The 19,659-nt window shown below is 46.9% G+C and overlaps 1 protein-coding gene across 3 annotated transcripts in view; it reads right to left on the minus strand.

The window, feature by feature from the left end:
• Positions 1-1,647: 1,647 nt before the first annotated feature.
• The window catches only part of rab11fip5a (RAB11 family interacting protein 5a (class I)), an 82,386-nt gene continuing 64,374 nt past the window's right edge, over positions 1,648-19,659 (minus strand). The window contains exons 4-7 of one of the 3 annotated variants that reach the window (XM_065004438.1): positions 15,136-16,818; positions 10,364-10,508; positions 7,639-7,918; positions 1,648-5,703 (exon numbers count right to left, since the gene is read on the minus strand). In XM_065004438.1, coding sequence (XP_064860510.1) covers positions 7,661-7,918; positions 10,364-10,508; positions 15,136-16,818 — 2,086 coding nt within the window. In that variant the 3' untranslated portion in view covers positions 1,648-5,703; positions 7,639-7,660. Of the gene's footprint in view, positions 7,919-10,363; positions 10,509-15,135; positions 16,819-19,659 lie in introns of all 3 variants that reach the window. The other 2 variants (XM_065004437.1, XM_065004439.1) reach the window with 2 other exon arrangements.

Raw genomic sequence — 19,659 nt, forward strand, 5'->3', positions numbered from 1 at the left:
GACAACTGACCACTGTCCTAGTGGTTACTACCAGTCTAACCTGACACGGTAGTGGTTACTACCAGTCTAACCTGACACTGTAGTGGTTACTACCAGTCTAACCTGACACTGTAGTGGTTACTACCAGTCTAAACCTCCTAACCTGACCCTGTAGTGGTTACTACCAGTCAAACCTGACACTGTAGTGGTTACTACCAGTCTAAACCTGACACTGTAGTGGTTACTCTAAACCAGTCAAAACCTCCTAACCTGACACTGTAGTGGTTACTACCAGTCTAACCTGACACTGTAGTGGTTACTACCAGTCTAACAGTCCTAACCTGACACTGTAGTGGTCACTACCAGTCACTGTAGTGGTTACCTCCTAACCTGACACTGTAGTGGTCACTACCAGTCTAAACCTCCTAACCTGACACTGTAGTGGTTACTACCAGTCTAACCTGACACTGTAGTGGTCACTACCAGTCTAAACCTCCTAACCTGACACTGTAGTGGTCACTACCAGTCTAACCTGACACTGTAGTGGTTACTACCAGTCGAAACCTCCTAACCTGACACTGTAGTGGTTACTACCAGTCTAACCTGACCCTGTAGTGGTTACTACCAGTCTAACCTGACACTGTAGTGGTCACTACCAGTCGAAACCTCCTAACCTGACACTGTAGTGGTTACTACCAGTCTAACCTGACCCTGTAGTGGTTACTACCAGTCTAACCTGACACTGTAGTGGTCACTACCAGTCTAAACCTCCTAACCTGACACTGTAGTGGTCACTACCAGTCTAAACCTCCTAACCTGACACTGTAGTGGTTACTACCAGTCGAAACCTCCTAACCTGACACTGTAGTGGTTACTACCAGTCTAACCTGACCCTGTAGTGGTTACTACCAGTCTAACCTGACACTGTAGTGGTCACTACCAGTCTAAACCTCCTAACCTGACACTGTAGTGGTCACTACCAGTCTAAACCTCCTAACCTGACACTGTAGTGGTTACTACCAGTCTAACCTGACACTGTAGTGGTTACTACCAGTCTAAACCTCCTAACCTGACACTGTAGTGGTCACTACCAGTCTAACCTGACACTGTAGTGGTTACTACCAGTCTAACCTGACACTGTAGTGGTTACTACCAGTCTAACCTGACCCTGTAGTGGTTACTACCAGTCTAACCTGACACTGTAGTGGTTACTACCAGTCTAAACCTCCTAACCTGACACTGTAGTGGTTACTACCAGTCTAACCTGACACTGTAGTGGTTACTACCAGTCTAAACCTCCTAACCTGACCCTGTAGTGGTTACTACCAGTCTAAACCTCCTAACCTGACACTGTAGTGGTCACTACCAGTCTAACCTGACACTGTAGTGGTTACTACCAGTCTAAACCTCCTAACCTGACCCTGTAGTGGTTACTACCAGTCTAAACCTCCTAACCTGACCCTGTAGTGGTTACTACCAGTCTAACCTGACACTGTAGTGGTTACTACCAGTCTAAACCTCCTAACCTGACACTGTAGTGGTTACTACCAGTCTAACCTGACACTGTAGTGGTTACTACAGAGCAAAACCAGCTCTTAAATTTTCCACTATCCATATTTTTCTGTCTGTGTGTGTGTGTGTTAAAATAAAGTTGAACAGCCAAACATATAGTGAGCAAGAAACACAAAATCATTTTATTAAATATATAAAATTTGTGAAACAATTGTACCACGAATTGTAAACTTTTCCAATCTTTGACTAACTTATGCACATTCCACCAGCTAAAACAGACACAATCAGTTGAACTGAAATTGACTTTAAAACGGAAGACAAGGAGGAAGACGAAACATTAGCAGTTTAGATGTCTGCAGCTAAAATGGCACCCTAAAATATAGTGCACTACTTTTGGCCAGGGCCTACAGGGCTCAGGCCAAAAGTAGTGCACTAGGGAATAGTGTAGACCCTGCATTCATAAAGCAGAACTTGAGATGAGGCATTATTATACTATTTCAGAATCAATGTGCTTTAAACCGGATAAAACCTTTTTTTTTGGCTAAACAACTTCTTGAGGTGTCAAGAAGAAGAAGCCCAGTGAGGCAGAGGGAAGGAAGACGACCCATTAATACAGGGCCTTCAGAAAGTATTCAACCCCCTTGACATTTTTCAAATTTCGTTGTTACAGTCTGAATTTAAAATGGATGAATTGAGATGTTTGTGTCACTGATCTACACACACAATACCCCGTTAAGTCCAAGTGGAATTCTGTTTGTAGATTTTTGTTAAACAATTTAACATCACATTTAAAGCTGAAATGTCTTGAGTCAATAAGTATTCAACCCCTTTGTTAAGGCAAGCCTAAATAAGCTCAGAAGTAAAAATGTGCTTTTAACAAGTCACATTATAAGTTGCATGGACTCCGTGTGCAGTATGTTTTTAACATGATGGTTGAATGACTACCTCATCTCTGTACTCCACACATACAATTACCTGTAAGGTAGGGGCGGCAGGAGGCCTCGTGGTTAGAGCGTTGGACTGGTAACCGAAAGGTTGCAAGATCAAATCCCCGAGCTGACAAGGTAAAAATCTGTTATTCTGCCCTTGAACAAGGCAGTTAACCCACTGTTCCTAGGCCGTCATTGTAAATAAGAATCTGTTCTTAATTAACTGACTTGCCTAGTTAAATAAAGTTAAATGAAGTGAATTTCAAACACAGATACAACCACAAAGACCAGGGAGGTTTTCCAACCACAAAGACCAGGGAGGTTTTCCTATTCAGGAAACCGCTCAGTGATTTCACCATGTGGCCAATGTGATTTTAAAAGAGTTTAATGATTGTGATAGGAGAAAACTGAGGATGGATCAACAAGTGTGGTTACTCCACAATACCTAACTGACAGAGTGAATAATAGGAAGCGTGTAGAGAATAGAACATATTTCAAAACATGCATCCTGTTTGCAATGAGGCACTAAAGTAATACTGCAAACAAATTGGTAAAGAAACAAACATTTTGTTCTGAATATAAAGTGTTTGGGGCAAATCCCACACATCACTGAGTACCACTCTTTATATTTTCAAGCATGGTGGTGTCCGCATCATGTTATGGGTATGCTTGTCATCGATAAGGACTGGGGAGTTTTTCATGATAAAAATGTACAGAATAGAGCTAAAACAGGCAAAATCTTAGAGGAAAACCTGGTTCAGTCTGCTTTCCAACAGACACTGGGGGATTAATTCACCTTTCAGCAGGACAATAACCTAAAACACAAGGCCAAATCTACAAGAGTTGCTTACCAAGACGACACTGAAGGTTCCTGAGTGGCCTAGTTAAACCTTTTACTTAAATCAGCTTGGAAATCTATGGCAATCCAGGTGTGAAAAGCTTTTAGAGACTCAAAGACTCCCAGCTGTAATGCCAAAGGTGATTCTAACATGTATTGACTCGGGGGGTTCAACACTTACCAAATCAAGATCGAAGGTTGAATACGTTCTTAAGGCTCTGTATGTTCTGACCATTCTATTTCTACGCTTCTGAAGAGGAGGGTAGTGCAAAAACATCTAGAAATGCTGTAACAGTTTAGCCTGGAGAAATCCAGTCCGTTTGTGCTGACATTCCACTATGACAAGGAAAGGGAATGACAGCTCAACAGACTGGAACCCATGTAGCAACAGTGGCTTCATAATTCAATAACTACAGTGAATCAAACCTCCATATGTTCATTAGGGTTCAAGGTTTGGCTTTTTGGCATTCCACAGGTAATCATCATCTGCTCATAACCTCTTAGTATGCACACAATGGGGTTTCTGCTCGTAACCTGTTAGTATGCACACAATGGGGTTTCTGCTCATAACCTGTTAGTATGCACACAATGGGGTTTCTGCTCATAACCTGTTAGTATGAACACAATGGGGTTTCTGCTCATAACCTCTTAGTATGCACACAATGGGGTTTCTGCTCATAACCTGTTAGTATGCACACAATGGGGTTTCTGCTCATAACCTGTTAGTATGCACACAATGGGGTTTCTGCTCATAACCTCTTAGTATGCACACAATGGGGTTTCTGCTCATAACCTGTTAGTATGCACACAATGGGGTTTCTGCTCATAACCTGTTAGTATGCACACAATGGGGTTTCTGCCCATAACCTGTTAGTATGCACACAATGGGGTTTCTGCGCGTAACCTGTTAGTATGCACACAATGGGGTTTCTTCTCATAACCTGTTAGTATGCACACAATGGGGTTTCTGCGCGTAACCTGTTAGTATGCACACAATGGGGTTTCTGCGCGTAACCTGTTAGTATGCACACAATGGGGTTTCTGCTCATAACCTGTTAGTATGCACACAATGGGGTTTCTGCTCATAACCTGTTGGTATGCACACAATGGGGTTTCTGCTCATAACCTGTTGGTATGCACACAATGGGGTTTCTGCGCGTAACCTGTTAGTATGCACACAATGGGGTTTCTGCGCGTAACCTGTTAGTATGCACACAATGGGGTTTCTGCTCATAACCTGTTGGTATGCACACAATGGGGTTTCTGCTCATAACCTGTTGGTATGCACACAATGGGGTTTCTGCTCATAACCTGTTAGTATGCACACAATGGGGTTTCTGCTCATAACCTGTTAGTATGCACACAATGGGGTTTCTGCTCATAACCTGTTGGTATGCACACAATGGCGTTTTTGCCCATAACCTGTTAGTATGAACACAATGGGGTTTCTGCTCATAACCTGTTCGTATGCACACAATGGGGTTTCTGCTCATAACCTGTTAGTATGCACACAATGGGGGTTCTGCTCATAACCTGTTAGTATGCACACAATGGGGGTTCTGCTCATAACCTGTTAGTATGCACACAATGGGGGTTCTGCTCATAACCTGTTAGTATGCACACAATGGGGGTTCTGCTCATAACCTGTTGGTATGCACACAATGGGGTTTCTGCTCATAACCTGTTAGTATGCACACAATGGGGGTTCTGCTCATAACCTGTTAGTATGCACACAATGAGGTTTCTGCTCATAACCTGTTAGTATGCACACAATGGGGTTTCTGCTCATAACCTGTTGGTATGCACACAATGGGGTTTCTTCTCATAACCTGTTAGTATGCACACAATGGGGTTTCTGCGCGTAACCTGTTAGTATGCACACAATGGGGTTTCTGCTCATAACCTGTTGGTATGCACACAATGGGGTTTCTTCTCATAACCTGTTAGTATGCACACAATGGGGTTTCTGCTCATAACTTGTTAGTATGCACACAATGGGGGTTCTGCTCATAACCTGTTAGTATGCACACAATGGCGTTTCTGCTCATAACCTGTTAGTATGCACACAATGGGGTTTCTGCTCATAACCTGTTGGTATGCACACAATGGGGGTTCTGCTCATAACCTGTTAGTATGCACACAATGGGGGTTCTGCTCATAACCTGTTAGTATGCACACAATGGGGGTTCTGCTCATAACCTGTTGGTATGCACACAATGGGGTTTCTGCTCATAACCTGTTAGTATGCACACAATGGGGGTTCTGCTCATAACCTGTTAGTATGAACACAATGGGGTTTCTGCTCATAACCTGTTAAATAACACTGCAACAAAGCAAAGCGTTGTGTCCTGTGACAGAATAACGGGACAATGGCTTGTCTTTTTCTTCATGTGTCCCAATCTCCTTTAGGTGAAATGAAGTGCTCTTCTGGAACCAAACTGTGAACTGGAGCATTAAGGAAAAACAATAAGGCAGCATTTGGCATTTCAATATGGCATATACAGCTGTAGATACGTTATATATCCCTTTAGTAACACACCTGACAGCGTTATTAGTAGTAGTACGCATGCTTTAGCTCAAGCACAGGGAATGGGGGGGTACATACAGGGGCAGAGAGACAGGCAGAGGGGAGTCAAGTACCAGTATGTTTCTAAGCATTGTTTTGTTGCTATAAGAAATCATGTTTCTAAGCATTATTTTGTCTCTATAATAAATTGTGTTGATTTAATAATGCACAGTGGAAGGAAGGAGAAGCGTGTTGGAGAAGCAGTGTCACCCAGACAGTTCTTAGCCTGGTATTAACAATACATCTGAAGGGTTTCCCGACATGTTTTTTATTTTCCAGAAGTCCTTGTTGGAGGATTCTGGATTTCCGACTTATTCCGAATCCCGGAATTATCCAACCTGTATTTCTGGAAAACCCGATCAGAACATCTGAAAAGGTACAATACTTAACCTGATCGTATCAATACATTCTGTGCACGTCTATCTGCACTGCACTACACAACACTCAATTTCTTAGCCTGGTAGTATCATCTGAAACAGTACATTATCTAGCTGGGTAATAGGCCTAACATTGAGACCTACAGTACTTATCTTAATGGTGTGTGTGTGTGTGTGTGTGTGTGTGTGTGTGTCTGTCTGTCTGTCTGTCTGTCTGTCTGTCTGTCTGTCTGTCTGTCTGTGTCTGTCTGTCTGTCTGTCTGTCTGTCTGTCTGTCTGTCTGTCTGTCTGCCTGCCTGCCTGCCTGCCTGCCTGCCTGCCTGCCTGCCTGCCTGCCTGCCTGCCTGCCTGTCTGTCTGTCTGCCTGCCTGCCTGTCTGTCTGTCTGTCTGCCTGCCTGCCTGCAATACACCACGTTAAAAGCAGCATATTGTAAGAAATGAAAGAAAAAGCTAATCAAGCTGAACTTCGCATCAAAGATCAAACTATTTAAACTTATTCTGTTTGTTTTTGTAAGAACACTTTTGAACCTAAAACCACTTCCCATTCCATTCATTTGCACATCATTTTTACATCCTAAATGGCAGCCTATTCCCTACATAGTGCACTACTTTAGGGACACAGCCCATAACACATGAGTGATAGTTCCTATCTCTCATTTGGTTTGTAGCTTGACAACTGTGGTAGGTGCACTTGTCTGCAGGGCAAAATGTCTAGGTTGTGAAGTGACTGGGTCTGCATTCCAAATGGCACCCTATTCCCTATATAGTGCACTACTATTGACCAGAGCCCTATATGGGTTTCCCTTTGGGCCCTGATCAAAAGTAGTGCACTACACAGAATCTAGGGTGCCATTTTGGATGTAGCCTAGGTGATGAAGAGGAAGTCATTCAGTATCGGAGTGATCTGGGTTTGATCTCTTAGCTCAATACCAACTGGGTATACCTGAAACAACCTGAGGACCCTCTTGTTTAACCCCACGACCTCTACCAAACCATAACCTTACGAACCACAACCCACCACCGCAACCCAAACCCCTTCAAAACCAGGTAGGGCACCTTCCAATACAAGTGAAGTCAATTCCAAACCATCCACTTTGTCAGTGCTGTGTTTTCTAGCTACAGTATTATGTCAGAAGCACAGCAGTGAACAGACTAATAAAGAAGACAGCTATTGTTGTTGTGTTGTTATGGGGGCGGTCAGAGTAGAGGTTGTTATGGGGGGGTCAGAGTAGAGGTTGTTATGGGGGGGGGGGTCAGAGTAACGAGGTGCAAGCAGGGTTGCAAAATTGCGGCAAACAAAATTCTCAGGTTTTCCCAGAAATCCCAGTTAGAGTATTCCTGGATCCCCTGCTTATTCCCTCCGGATTCCGGGAATCTTCCAACCAGGATTTCTACAAAACCTGGGAATGTCACAACCCTAGGTGCTAGTTACCCACATTCCATCAGTCCCTCTCTCGGTCACTTGAGCTTGGTGCCGACCTGCAGGATGGTGGGAGTCTGCTCCATAATGCGAACCAGCAGCGTGTCTATGTAGTCCTCTAGATCCCTAACCTGAGGCTTCATCTTCTTCAACTCCGCCTCCCGCTTCGCTAGCAACGCCCTCTGGTGGTCAAACTCCACCCTCTGCCGGTGTAGGTCTGCCTCCCGTTGGAGGAGGAGGGCGACCAGCTCACTGTGGGTCAGGTGGTAGTAAGGCCCAGCTCCCTCCGTCAGAGACTTGGAGAGAAAGAATGAGGGGGAGAAAGGTGAGGTAAAGACAACGAGAGGGGGAGAGAAAGGAGAGGTAAAGACAACGAGAGAGGGGAAGAAAGGAGAGGTAAAGACAACGAGAGAGGGGGAGAAAGGCGAGGTAAAGACAACGAGAGAGGGGGAGAAAGGCGAGGTAAAGACAACGAGAGAGGGGGAGAAAGGCGAGGTAAAGACAACGAGAGAGAGAGGGGGAGAAAGGCAAGGTAATACAACGAGAGAGGGGGAGAAAGGAGAGGTAAAGACAATGAGAGAGAGAGAGAGGGGAGAAAGGCGAGGTAAAGACAACGAGAGAGGGGAGAAAGGAGAGGTAAAGACAACGAGAGAGAGAGGGGGAGAAAGAAGAGGTAAAGACAACGAGAGAGAGAGGGGGAGAAAGGAGAGGTAAAGACAACGAGAGAGGGGGAGAAAGGAGAGGTAAAGACAATGAGAGAGAGAGGGGGAGAAAGGAGAGGTAAAGACAACGAGAGAGGGGGAGAAAGGAGAGGTAAAGACAATGAGAGAGAGAGAGGGGGAGAAAGGCGAGGTAAAGACAACGAGAGAGAGAGGGGAGAAAGGCGAGGTAAAGACAACGAGAGAGAGAGGGGGAGAAAGGCAAAGTAAAGACAACGAGAGAGAGAGGGGAGAAAGGTGAGGTAAAGACAACGAGAGAGAGAGGGGGAGAAAGGCGAGGTAAAGACAACGAGAGAGAGAGAGAGGGGAGAAAGGCAAGGTAAAGACAACGAGAGAGAGAGAGGGGGAGAAAGGCGAGGTAAAGACAACGAGAGAGAGAGGGGGAGAAAGGCAAGGTAAAGACAATGAGAGAGAGAGGGGGAGAAAGGAGAGGTAAAGACAACGAGAGAGGGGGAGAAAGGAGAGGTAAAGACAACGAGAGAGAGAGGGGGAGAAAGAAGAGGTAAAGACAACGAGAGAGAGAGGGGGAGAAAGGTGAGGTAAAGACAACGAGAGAGAGAGGGGAGAAAGGCAAGGTAAAGACAACGAGAGAGAGAGGGGGAGAAAGGCGAGGTAAAGACAACGAGAGAGAGAGGGGGAGAAAGGCAAGGTAAAGACAACGAGAGAGAGAGGGGGAGAAAGGCGAGGTAAAGACAACGAGAGAGGGGGAGAAAGGAGAGGTAAAGACAACGAGAGAGAGAGGGGGGAGAAAGGAGAGGTAAAGACAACGAGAGAGGGGGAGAAAGGAGAGGTAAAGACAACGAGAGAGGGGGAGAAAGGAGAGGTAAAGACAACGAGAGAGGGGGAGAAAGAAGAGGTAAAGACAACGAGAGAGAGAGGGGGAGAAAGGTGAGGTAAAGACAACGAGAGAGAGAGGGGGAGAAAGGCGAGGTAAAGACAACGAGAGAGGGGGAGAAAGGAGAGGTAAAGACAACGAGAGAGGGGGAGAAAGGCAAGGTAAAGACAACAAGAGAGAGAGGGGGAGAAAGGCAAGGTAAAGACAACGAGAGAGAGGGAGAAAGGCGAGGTAAAGACAACGAGAGAGAGAGGGGGAGAAAGGCGAGGTAAAGACAACGAGAGAGAGAGGGGGAGAAAGGCGAGGTAAAGACAACGAGAGAGGGGGATTAAGTTAAACAGAGAAACTGCCAATTGCTTCAGTTTGTGCTTTCTGTGTGGTAGTTCTGTGTGGTAGTTCTGTGTGGTGGTTCTGTGTGGTAGTTCTGTGTGGTAGTTCTGTGTGGTAGTTCTGTGTGGTGGTTCTGTGTGGTAGTTCTGTGTGGTAGTTCTGTGTGGTAGTTCTGTGTGGTAGTTCTGTGTGGTAGTTCTGTGTGGTAGTTCTGTGTGGTAGTTCTGTGTGGTGGTTCTGTGTGGTAGTTCTGTGTGGTAGTTCTGTGTGGTAGTTCTGTGTGGTAGTTCTGTGTGGTAGTTCTGTGTGGTAGTTCTGTGTAGTTCTGTGTGGTAGTTCTGTGTGGTAGTTCTGTGTGGTAGTTCTGTGTGGTAGTTCTGTGTGGTAGTTCTGTGTGGTAGTTCTGTGTGGTAGTTCTGTGTGGTGGTTCTGTGTGGTAGTTCTGTGTGGTAGTTCTGTGTGGTAGTTCTGTGTGGTAGTTCTGTGTGGTAGTTCTGTGTGGTAGTTCTGTGTGGTAGTTCTGTGTGGTGGTTCTGTGTGGTAGTTCTGTGTGGTAGTTCTGTGTGGTAGTTCTGTGTGGTAGTTCTGTGTGGTAGTTCTGTAGTTCTGGTAGTTCTGTGTGGTAGTTCTGTGTGGTGGTTCTGTGTGGTAGTTCTGTGTGGTAGTTCTGTGTGGTAGTTCTGTGTGGTAGTTCTGTGTGGTAGTTCTGTGTGGTAGTTCTGTGTGGTAGTTCTGTGTGGTAGTTCTGTGTGGTAGTTCTGTGTGGTAGTTCTGTGTGGTGGTTCTGTGTGGTAGTTCTGTGTGGTAGTTCTGTGTGGTAGTTCTGTGTGGTGTGTGCCAGCTAGTCACTGCTGTACCTTTTTCTTCTCAGGCTGCTGCTCGGTGGGCTGGCTGCTCCTCCCCGGGTGGATAGAGGACTTGAGTTTGTCCAGCACCGAACGCCCCTCAGAAAGTTCCGCTCGCCTCTTCTCCTCTGGGGTCAGGGGCTTCACTGGGTGAGGACTGTAAAGGGACATACAGTAAGACGCGTCACTGATAGAAAAGGGCACAAAAATAAAAGTCCATCTTTCAGTCTCCAGACTTGAACCTGTCCATTTTGAGACGACATACTGAAGATAGTTTCACAGAGAAAGCTGTTATTGAACCCTCTCCTCCAGTACTCTCCCTCCTAGCTGTTATTGAACCCTGTCCTCCCCCTCCTAGCTGTTATTGAACCCTGTCCTCCAGTACTCTCCCTCCTAGCTGTTATTGAACCCTGTCCTCCAGTACTCTCCCTCCTAGCTGTTATTGAACCCTGTCCTCCAGTACTCTCCCTCCTAGCTGTTATTGAACACTGTCCTCCAGTACTCCCCCTCCTAGCTGTTATTGAACCCTGTCCTCCAGTACTCTCCCTCCTAGCTGTTATTGAACCCTGTCCTCCAGTACTCTCCCTCCTAGCTGTTATTGAACCCTCTCCTCCAGTACTCTCCCTCCTAGCTGTTATTGAACCCTGTCCTCCCCCTCCTAGCTGTTATTGAACCCTGTCCTCCAGTACTCTCCCTCCTAGCTGTTATTGAACCCTGTCCTCCAGTACTCTCCCTCCTAGCTGTTATTGAACCCTCTCCTTCAGTACTCTCCCTCCTAGCTGTTATTGAACCCTGTCCTCCAGTACTCCCCCTCCTAGCTGTTATTGAACCCTGTCCTCCAGTACTCTCCCTCCAAGCTGTTATTGAACCCTGTCCTCCCCCTCCTAGCTGTTATTGAACCCTGTCCTCCAGTACTCTCCCTCCTAGCTGTTATTGAACTCTGTCCTCCAGTACTCCCCCTCCTAGCTGTTATTGAACCCTGTCCTCCAGTACTCCCCCTCCTAGCTGTTATTGAACCCTGTCCTCCAGTACTCTCCCTCCTAGCTGTTATTGGAACCTGTCCTCCAGTACTCTCCCTCCTAGCTGTTATTGAACCCTGTCCTCCCCCTCCTAGCTGTTATTGAACCCTGTCCTCCAGTACTCTCCCTCCTAGCTGTTATTGAACCCTGTCCTCCAGTACTCTCCTCCTAGCTGTTATTGAACCCTCTCCTCCAGTACTCTCCTCCTAGCTGTTATTGAACCCTGTCCTCCCCCTCCTAGCTGTTATTGAACCCTGTCCTCCAGTACTCTCCCTCCTAGCTGTTATTGAACCCTGTCCTCCAGTACTCTCCCTCCTAGCTGTTATTGAACCCTGTCCTCCAGTACTCTCCCTCCTAGCTGTTATTGAACACTGTCCTCCAGTACTCCCCCTCCTAGCTGTTATTGAACCCTGTCCTCCAGTACTCTCCCTCTTAGCTGTTATTGAACCCTGTCCTCCAGTACTCTCCCTCCAAGCTGTTATTGAACCCTGTCCTCCCCCTCCTAGCTGTTATTGAACCCTGTCCTCCAATACTCTCCCTCCTAGCTGTTATTGAACTCTGTCCTCCAGTACTCTCCCTCCTAGCTGTTATTGAACCCTGTCCTCCAGTACTCTCCCTCCTAGCTGTTATTGAACCCTGTCCTCCAGTACTCTCCCTCCTAGCTGTTATTGAACCCTGTCCTCCAGTACTCTCCCTCCTAGCTGTTATTGAACCCTGTCCTCCAGTACTCCCCATCCTAGCTGTTATTGAACCCTGTCCTCCCCCTCCTAGCTGTTATTGAACCCTGTCCTCCAGTACTCTCCCTCCTAGCTGTTATTGAACCCTGTCCTCCAGTACTCTCCCTCCTAGCTGTTATTGAACCCTGTCCTCCAGTACTCTCCCTCCTAGCTGTTATTGAACACTGTCCAGCAGTACTCCCCCTCCTAGCTGTTATTGAACCCTGTCCTCCAGTACTCTCCCTCTTAGCTGTTATTGAACCCTGTCCTCCAGTACTCTCCCTCCAAGCTGTTATTGAACCCTGTCCTCCCCCTCCTAGCTGTTATTGAACCCTGTCCTCCAGTACTCTCCCTCCTAGCTGTTATTGAACTCTGTCCTCCAGTACTCCCCCTCCTAGCTGTTATTGAACCCTGTCCTCCAGTACTCCCCCTCCTAGCTGTTATTGAACCCTGTCCTCCAGTACTCTCCCTCCTAGCTGTTATTGGAACCTGTCCTCCAGTACTCTCCCTCCTAGCTGTTATTGAACCCTGTCCTCCCCCTCCTAGCTGTTATTGAACCCTGTCCTCCAGTACTCTCCCTCCTAGCTGTTATTGAACCCTGTCCTCCAGTACTCTCCCTCCTAGCTGTTATTGAACCCTGTCCTCCAGTACTCTCCCTCCTAGCTGTTATTGAACCCTCTCCTCCAGTACTCTCCCTCCTAGCTGTTATTGAACCCTGTCCTCCCCCTCCTAGCTGTTATTGAACCCTGTCCTCCAGTACTCTCCCTCCTAGCTGTTATTGAACCCTGTCCTCCAGTACTCTCCCTCCTAGCTGTTATTGAACCCTGTCCTCCAGTACTCTCCCTCCTAGTTGTTATTGAACACTGTCCTCCAGTACTCCCCTTCCTAGCTGTTATTGAACCCTGTCCTCCAGTACTCTCCCTCCTAGCTGTTATTGAACCCTGTCCTCCAGTACTCTCCCTCCAAGCTGTTATTGAACCCTGTCCTCTCCCTCCTAGCTGTTATTGAACCCTGTCCTCCAGTACTCTCCCTCCTAGCTGTTATTGAACTCTGTCCTCCAGTACTCTCCCTCCTAGCTGTTATTGAACCCTGTCCTCCAGTACTCCCCCTCCTAGCTGTTATTGAACCCTGTCCTCCAGTACTCTCCCTCCTAGCTGTTATTGAACCCTGTCCTCCAGTACTCTCCCTCCTAGCTGTTATTGAACCCTGTCCTCCAGTACTCCCCATCCTAGCTGTTATTGAACCCTGTCCTCCAGTACTCCCCCTCCTAGCTGTTATTGAACCCTGTCCTCCAGTACTCTCCCTCCTAGCTGTTATTGGAACCTGTCCTCCAGTACTCTCCCTCCTAGCTGTTATTGAACCCTGTCCTCCCCCTCCTAGCTGTTATTGAACCCTGTCCTCCAGTACTCTCCCTCCTAGCTGTTATTGAACCCTGTCCTCCAGTACTCTCCCTCCTAGCTGTTATTGAACCCTGTCCTCCAGTACTCTCCCTCCTAGCTGTTATTGAACCCTGTCTCCTCCAGTACTCTCCCTCCTAGCTGTTATTGAACCCTGTCCTCCAGTACTCTCCCTCCTAGCTGTTATTGAACCCTGTCCTCCAGTACTCTCCCTCCTAACTGTTATTGAACCCTGTCCTCCAGTACTCTCCCCCCTAGCTGTTATTGAACCCTCTCCTTCAGTACTCTCCCTCCTAGCTGTTATTGAACCCTGTCTCCTCCAGTACTCTCCCTCCTAGCTGTTATTGAACCCTGTCCTCCAGTACTCTCCCTCCTAACTGTTATTGAACCCTGTCCTCCAGTACTCTCCATCCTAGCTGTTATTGAACCCTCTCCTCCTGTCCTCCCCCTCCTAGCTGTTATTGAACCCTGTCTCCTTCAGTACTCCCCCTCCTAGCTGTTATTGAACCCTGTCCTCCAGTACTCTCCCTCCTAGCTGTTATTGAACCCTGTCTCCTCCAGTATTCCCCCTCCTAGCTGTTATTGAACCCTGTCCTCCAGTACTCTCCCTCCTAGCTTTATTGAACCCTGTCCTCCAGTACTCTCCCTCCTAGCTGTTATTGAACCCTGTCCTCCAGTACTCCCCCTCCTAGCTGTTATTGAACCCTGTCCTCCAGTACTCTCCCTCCTAGCTGTTATTGAACCCTGTCCTCCAGTACTCCCCCTCCTAGCAGGTCTGTGAGTGTGAATAGACCCTTTTCCACTACACAATGACGTCAGTCACAGATGTCCACGACTCTTGGCTGCAGTAAGAAAGCCATCGCCATCTGTGCCCATTCAAGATGTACATTAGATTTACGTTATTACTTCTAAACAAAATCATTTTTGGGTTCTCATACGCTTACAATGATGTTTTGATTCTTGCTTGAAGAGTCGCTAAGATTATACTTGGATGTGATCTTTGCAAAATAACTATTTTGGATGTAGCATTTGTTAGCTAGAATGCTAACGCTCATATGATATAGGTTGTAGCAAAAGCTAGCCGAAGAGCCATTTTACTGGTTGAAGTGTATTTGAAGTATAATGCAGTTGATTTGCGATGATGACGCAAACATTATGTTAAGCAGGACATTCACACGAGCCTGAAAATCCCATTATAATCCAAAAGTAGTGTGAAATGCACTCATAAGCATCATGTAAATACAGACGTTTTTTGCTGGCTTTCTACAGAATAACTCCCCCTTGTTCTGCCACCAACTTGCGCGTGTCGCCCCCCCGTGTAGCAAACACATAAAGGAGTCTATACTACATTTCATTGGGGAGTGGGTGCGGGGGGGGGTTAACTTCAGGAACCATCACACTGACCATAGAGACAAGAACCACAGGAGTATGGTGTGTGTTGACAAATAAGAGTAGAAGATTTTCGCACAGAAGAAAAGGAAGACGGGTTGCAGAGGAGAGGCAGTGGAAGCAACGAGAGGATCGTCAATCGCCATAGAGATAAGTAGAGGGCTCATCTTTGCATCAACTGTGGCAGTCGCTGAGAGAAGAAGAAGAACTTGAGGCCCTGTTGAGACACCCCCCCACACTTCCCAGTAAACATGTGACCTCACCTGATCTGCTGATTGGCTGGCGGATGTGTCTCCTGGGGCATGCCGGCATGCGATGCACCAATCACTGGCTGTGCAGTGGAGAAAAGGGTTGCGGCCGAGACAGTGCTTACTGATGACCTCACAGTAGCAGGGGGCGGGGCAGGGAGAGAGGAGAGAGCTGAAGAGGAAGATGTGTTACGCTCAGCAGTTAGAGAGGAAGGAGCGGAGAAGGAGGAGGCAACGAGGAGGTCAGGAGTGTCATGCTGCTGGACAAAGGACAACGACCCCAGGGTTACAACGCCAGGGTCGCTGCCGAACGACAGAGTCAGGTCCTCCACGCTGTTCCTCCTTGTGCCCTCTGAGAGGGACCGTTGGAGAGGGTGTTCTTCTGAGAGAGAATGTTGGAGTACAACGGACTCCACACGAGGGTGTTCTGAGTATTGGTCCTCTGATCTGTAATCCTCAATGTCGTCATTGACCTTCTCACCACTAGATGTCCCAGTAGTGGACTGAACTGTTTTTAGTGAACTGTGAGCTTGAGACCTGACAGAGTGTAGAATTGCATTGGAAAGTTCTGCTGAGTTATATGATTCTAAGTCCATGCCGATTGGCCAGTCTATCCTTGCTTCAGGGGATGTGGTCTTCTCTTTAACAACACAGGTGGCTCCCAGATGGGATGTGGCTCGATCTATTGTGTCTGACCGGATGACATCATCACAAGTGGCCCAGCATCGATCGTCAGAGAACTCCCCCATCAAGTCTAAAGCAGACATGTTGTCTGGGCCAGTGGCAGAGTAGAATGATGCAGTCTCAGCCTTAGCATAGGACATGTCTTCCTCACAGAGGGGAGAGTTAGCAGAGGGCACCGTCTCAGTCTTTTGGAGCGGTCTCTGGCTCGTTTTGACTGCTTCTTCTTTATCCTTAGTGTTGGCGCTCTTCTCTTCTGGAGGAAGTTTCAGGGAGGCTCTTTGTTCCTTCATACCAGCGTTAGTGCAGTCTGGTGTGACTGCTTCTTCTTCTTCTTTATCCTTAGTGTTGGCGCTCTTCTCTTCTGGAGGAAGTTTCAGGGAGGCTCTTTGTTCCAACATACCAGCGTTAGTGCAGTCTGGTGTGACTGCTTCTTCTTCTTCTTTATCCTTAGTGTTGGCGCTCTTCTCTTCTGGAGGAAGTTTCAGGGAGGCTCTTTGTTCCTTCATACCAGCGTTAGAGCAGTCTGGTGTGACTGCTTCTTCTTCTTCTTTATCCTTAGTGTTGGTGCTCTTCTCTTCTGGAGGAAGTTTCAGGGAGGCTCTTTTCATACCAGTGTTAGTGCAGTCTGGTGTGACTGGGCTGTCTTGGGTTGGGGGCAGGATGGGTACGGGGTTAGGGTTGGTAGACCAGGTTTGGGGTGCTACTGAGATATAGGAGGTAAAGCTAGAACAACAGGGAGGCAGATGGGGCTGGGCAGAGTTAAGGTTTAGAGCTTGGTCAGCTAGGACCTCCTCGTAGAAAGGGTTACACTGGAGGAGAGAGAGGAACGGGTTGGAGGGAGACATGAGGGGAGGAGACGGGCTGAAGGGGTTAGTGTGATGGAGTGGGGTGCCCAGTGAGTTAGGATCTACAGGGAGGTGAGGGGGGCCCCAGGACAGCAGACCAGGGGTAAGGGGGGTGAGACCAGGGGTATGGGGGATGAGGTGAGAGCCTGAGCTAGGTGACACCACCGGGCTGTGAAAGGAAGGCACACAGTCCTCTTGATTAGTGATGCTTGTTTACAAGGCTAACCTCAGACCTGCAGTTCTCCTGGACATAGTCAGTGGTAACACCAAACAACTGCAAATGTTGGGGGATAATACCTTCAATTCTGAATTTAAAAATAATAATAAGGTATTTCTTAGCATCTAAAACTCTGAGGCGTTATCCCCTGACAGACTAAACCATCCAGTGGTTGGCCTGATGTAGTAAAACTGAGTAGCTTCCAATGTCCCTCATACCTGTACCTCAACCCCTAATCAACATCAGGCTTTAAGTCCAGTCCTGCGACAACACGTTGAGCTAGACAGACGATGTAATGTTTAGCCTGAGAGACGATGCACCAGACTGAGTGGCACCACTGAATATGGGTCCGTGTAGTTGTAGACCCGTTGTAGCCTGGTGCCAGATCGGTTTGTGTTGTCTAGCCAGATGGATTCAACATACAGGACCCTCATCCATCTGACCTTCGCTCTATTAGAAACAGGTCTTACCAAAAAAAAAGTACACACCTCATTAGGAACCGATTCAGGAATTTACGCCTTTGCTACGCACTTCTCAGTAGTTGGTATTCAGACCTGTCAGACCTGTCAGATACCTTCTGCAGGTGCCTAACAGGCTCTGTAGGCGTGGTTCCCTTCTATTCAGACATACCTTCTGCAGGTGCCTAACAGGCTCTGTAGGCGTGGTTCCCTTCTATTCAGACATACCTTCTGCAGGTGCCTAACAGGCTCTGTAGGCGTGGTTCCCTTCTATTCAGACATACCTTCTGCAGGTGCCTAACAGGCTCTGTTAGCGTGGTTCCCTTCTATTCAGACATACCTTCTGCAGGTGCCTAACAGGCTCTGTAGGCGTGGTTCCCTTGCGCTCTGAAGAAACGTCATTCAACCGAGGAAAACCCTCCCACTTGCTGCCCAACAGATTTTCTCATGGAGTTTTTATTCAATAGGGTTTTCAGTATATTTATCTGAAGCCATCCCTTTAAATACTGTGTACCTTTTAATGTTGTCGACAGACTAGACTACATGGAGACAACGGGTTCTGGGATCAATTTAAATACTGTGTACCTTTTAATTTTGTTGTATATATATATTTTGTTTTTATTGATCCCAGAACCCGTTGTCTCCATGTAGTCTAGTCTGTCGACAATGTAAATAAAGCCATGTAAAAACTCTCTAAGGCCTCACTCCCCCCTATCTGAGATATCTACTGCAGCCCTCATCCTCCACATACAACACCTGTTCACTCCCCCCTATCTTAGATACCTACTGCAGCCCTCATCCTCCACATACAACACCTGTTCACTCCCCCCTATCTGAGATACCTACTGCAGCCCTCATCCTCCACATACAACACCTGTTCACTCCCCCCTATCTGAGATACCTACTGCAGCCCTCATCCTCCACATACAACACCCCTTCACTCCCCTTATCTGAGATATCTACTGCAGCCCTCATCCTCCACATACAACACCTGTTCACTCCCCCTATCTGAGATATCTACTGCAGCCCTCATCCTCCACATACAACACCCCTTCACTCCCCCTATCTGAGATACCTACTACCAGCCCTCATCCTCCACATACAACACCCCTTCACTCCCCCTATTTGAGATATCTACTGCAGCCCTCATCCTCCACATACAACACCCCTTCACTCCCCCCTATCTGAGATATCTATTGCAGCCCTCATCCTCCACATACAACACCTGTTCACTCCCCCCTATCTGAGATATCTACTGCAGCCCTCATCCTCCACATACAACACCTGTTCACTCCCCCCTATCTGAGATATCTACTGCAGCCCTCATCCTTCACATACAACACCTGTTCTGCCAGTCACATTCTGTTAAAGGTCCCCAAAGCACACACATCCCTGGGTCGCTCCTCTTTTCAGTTCGCTGCAGCTAACGACTGGAATGTGCTGCAACAAACACTAAAACTGGACAGTTTTATTTCCATCTCTTCATTCAAAGACTCAAATCATGGACACTCTTACTGAGCGCTGTGGCTGCTTTGCTCGATGTATTGTTGTCTCTATCCTTCTTGCCCTTTGTGCTGTTGTATGTACCCAATAATGTTTGTACCATGTTTTGTGTTGCTGCCATGTTGTGTTGTTACCATGTTGTGTTGTTACCATGTTGTTGTCATGTTGTGTTGTTGTCATGTTGTGTTGTTACCATGTTGTTGTCATGTTGTGTTGTTACCATGTTGTTGTCATGTTGTGTTGTTACCATGTTGTTGTCATGTTGTGTTGTTACCATGTTGTTGTCATGTTGTGTTGTTACCATGTTGTGTTGTTACCATGTTGTGTTGTTACCATGTTGTTGTCATGTTGTGTTGTTACCATGTTGTGTTGTTACCATGTTGTGTTGTTACCATGTTGTTGTCATGTTGTGTTGTTGTCATGTTGTGTTGTTACCATGTTGTGTTGTTACCATGTTGTTGTCATGTTGTGTTGTTACCATGTTGTGTTGTTACCATGTTGTTGTCATGTTGTGTTGTTACCATGTTGTGTTGTTACCATGTTGTTGTCATGTTGTGTTGTTACCATGTTGTGTTGTTACCATGTTGTTGTCATGTTGTGTTGTTACCATGTTGTTGTCATGTTGTGTTGTTACCATGTTGTGTTGTTACCATGTTGTTGTCATGTTGTGTTGCTACCATGTTGTTGTCATGTTGTGTTGCTACCATGTTGTTGTCATGTTGTGCTGCTACCATGTTGTGTTGCTACCATGTTGTTGTCATGTTGTGTTGCTACCATGTTGTTGTCATGTTGTGTTGCTATCCCCCTATCCACATTGATGGGACAGTAGTGG

Source organism: Oncorhynchus nerka, linkage group LG18 (assembly GCF_034236695.1).
Source record: "Oncorhynchus nerka isolate Pitt River linkage group LG18, Oner_Uvic_2.0, whole genome shotgun sequence".
Classification (NCBI taxonomy): domain Eukaryota; kingdom Metazoa; phylum Chordata; class Actinopteri; order Salmoniformes; family Salmonidae; genus Oncorhynchus; species Oncorhynchus nerka.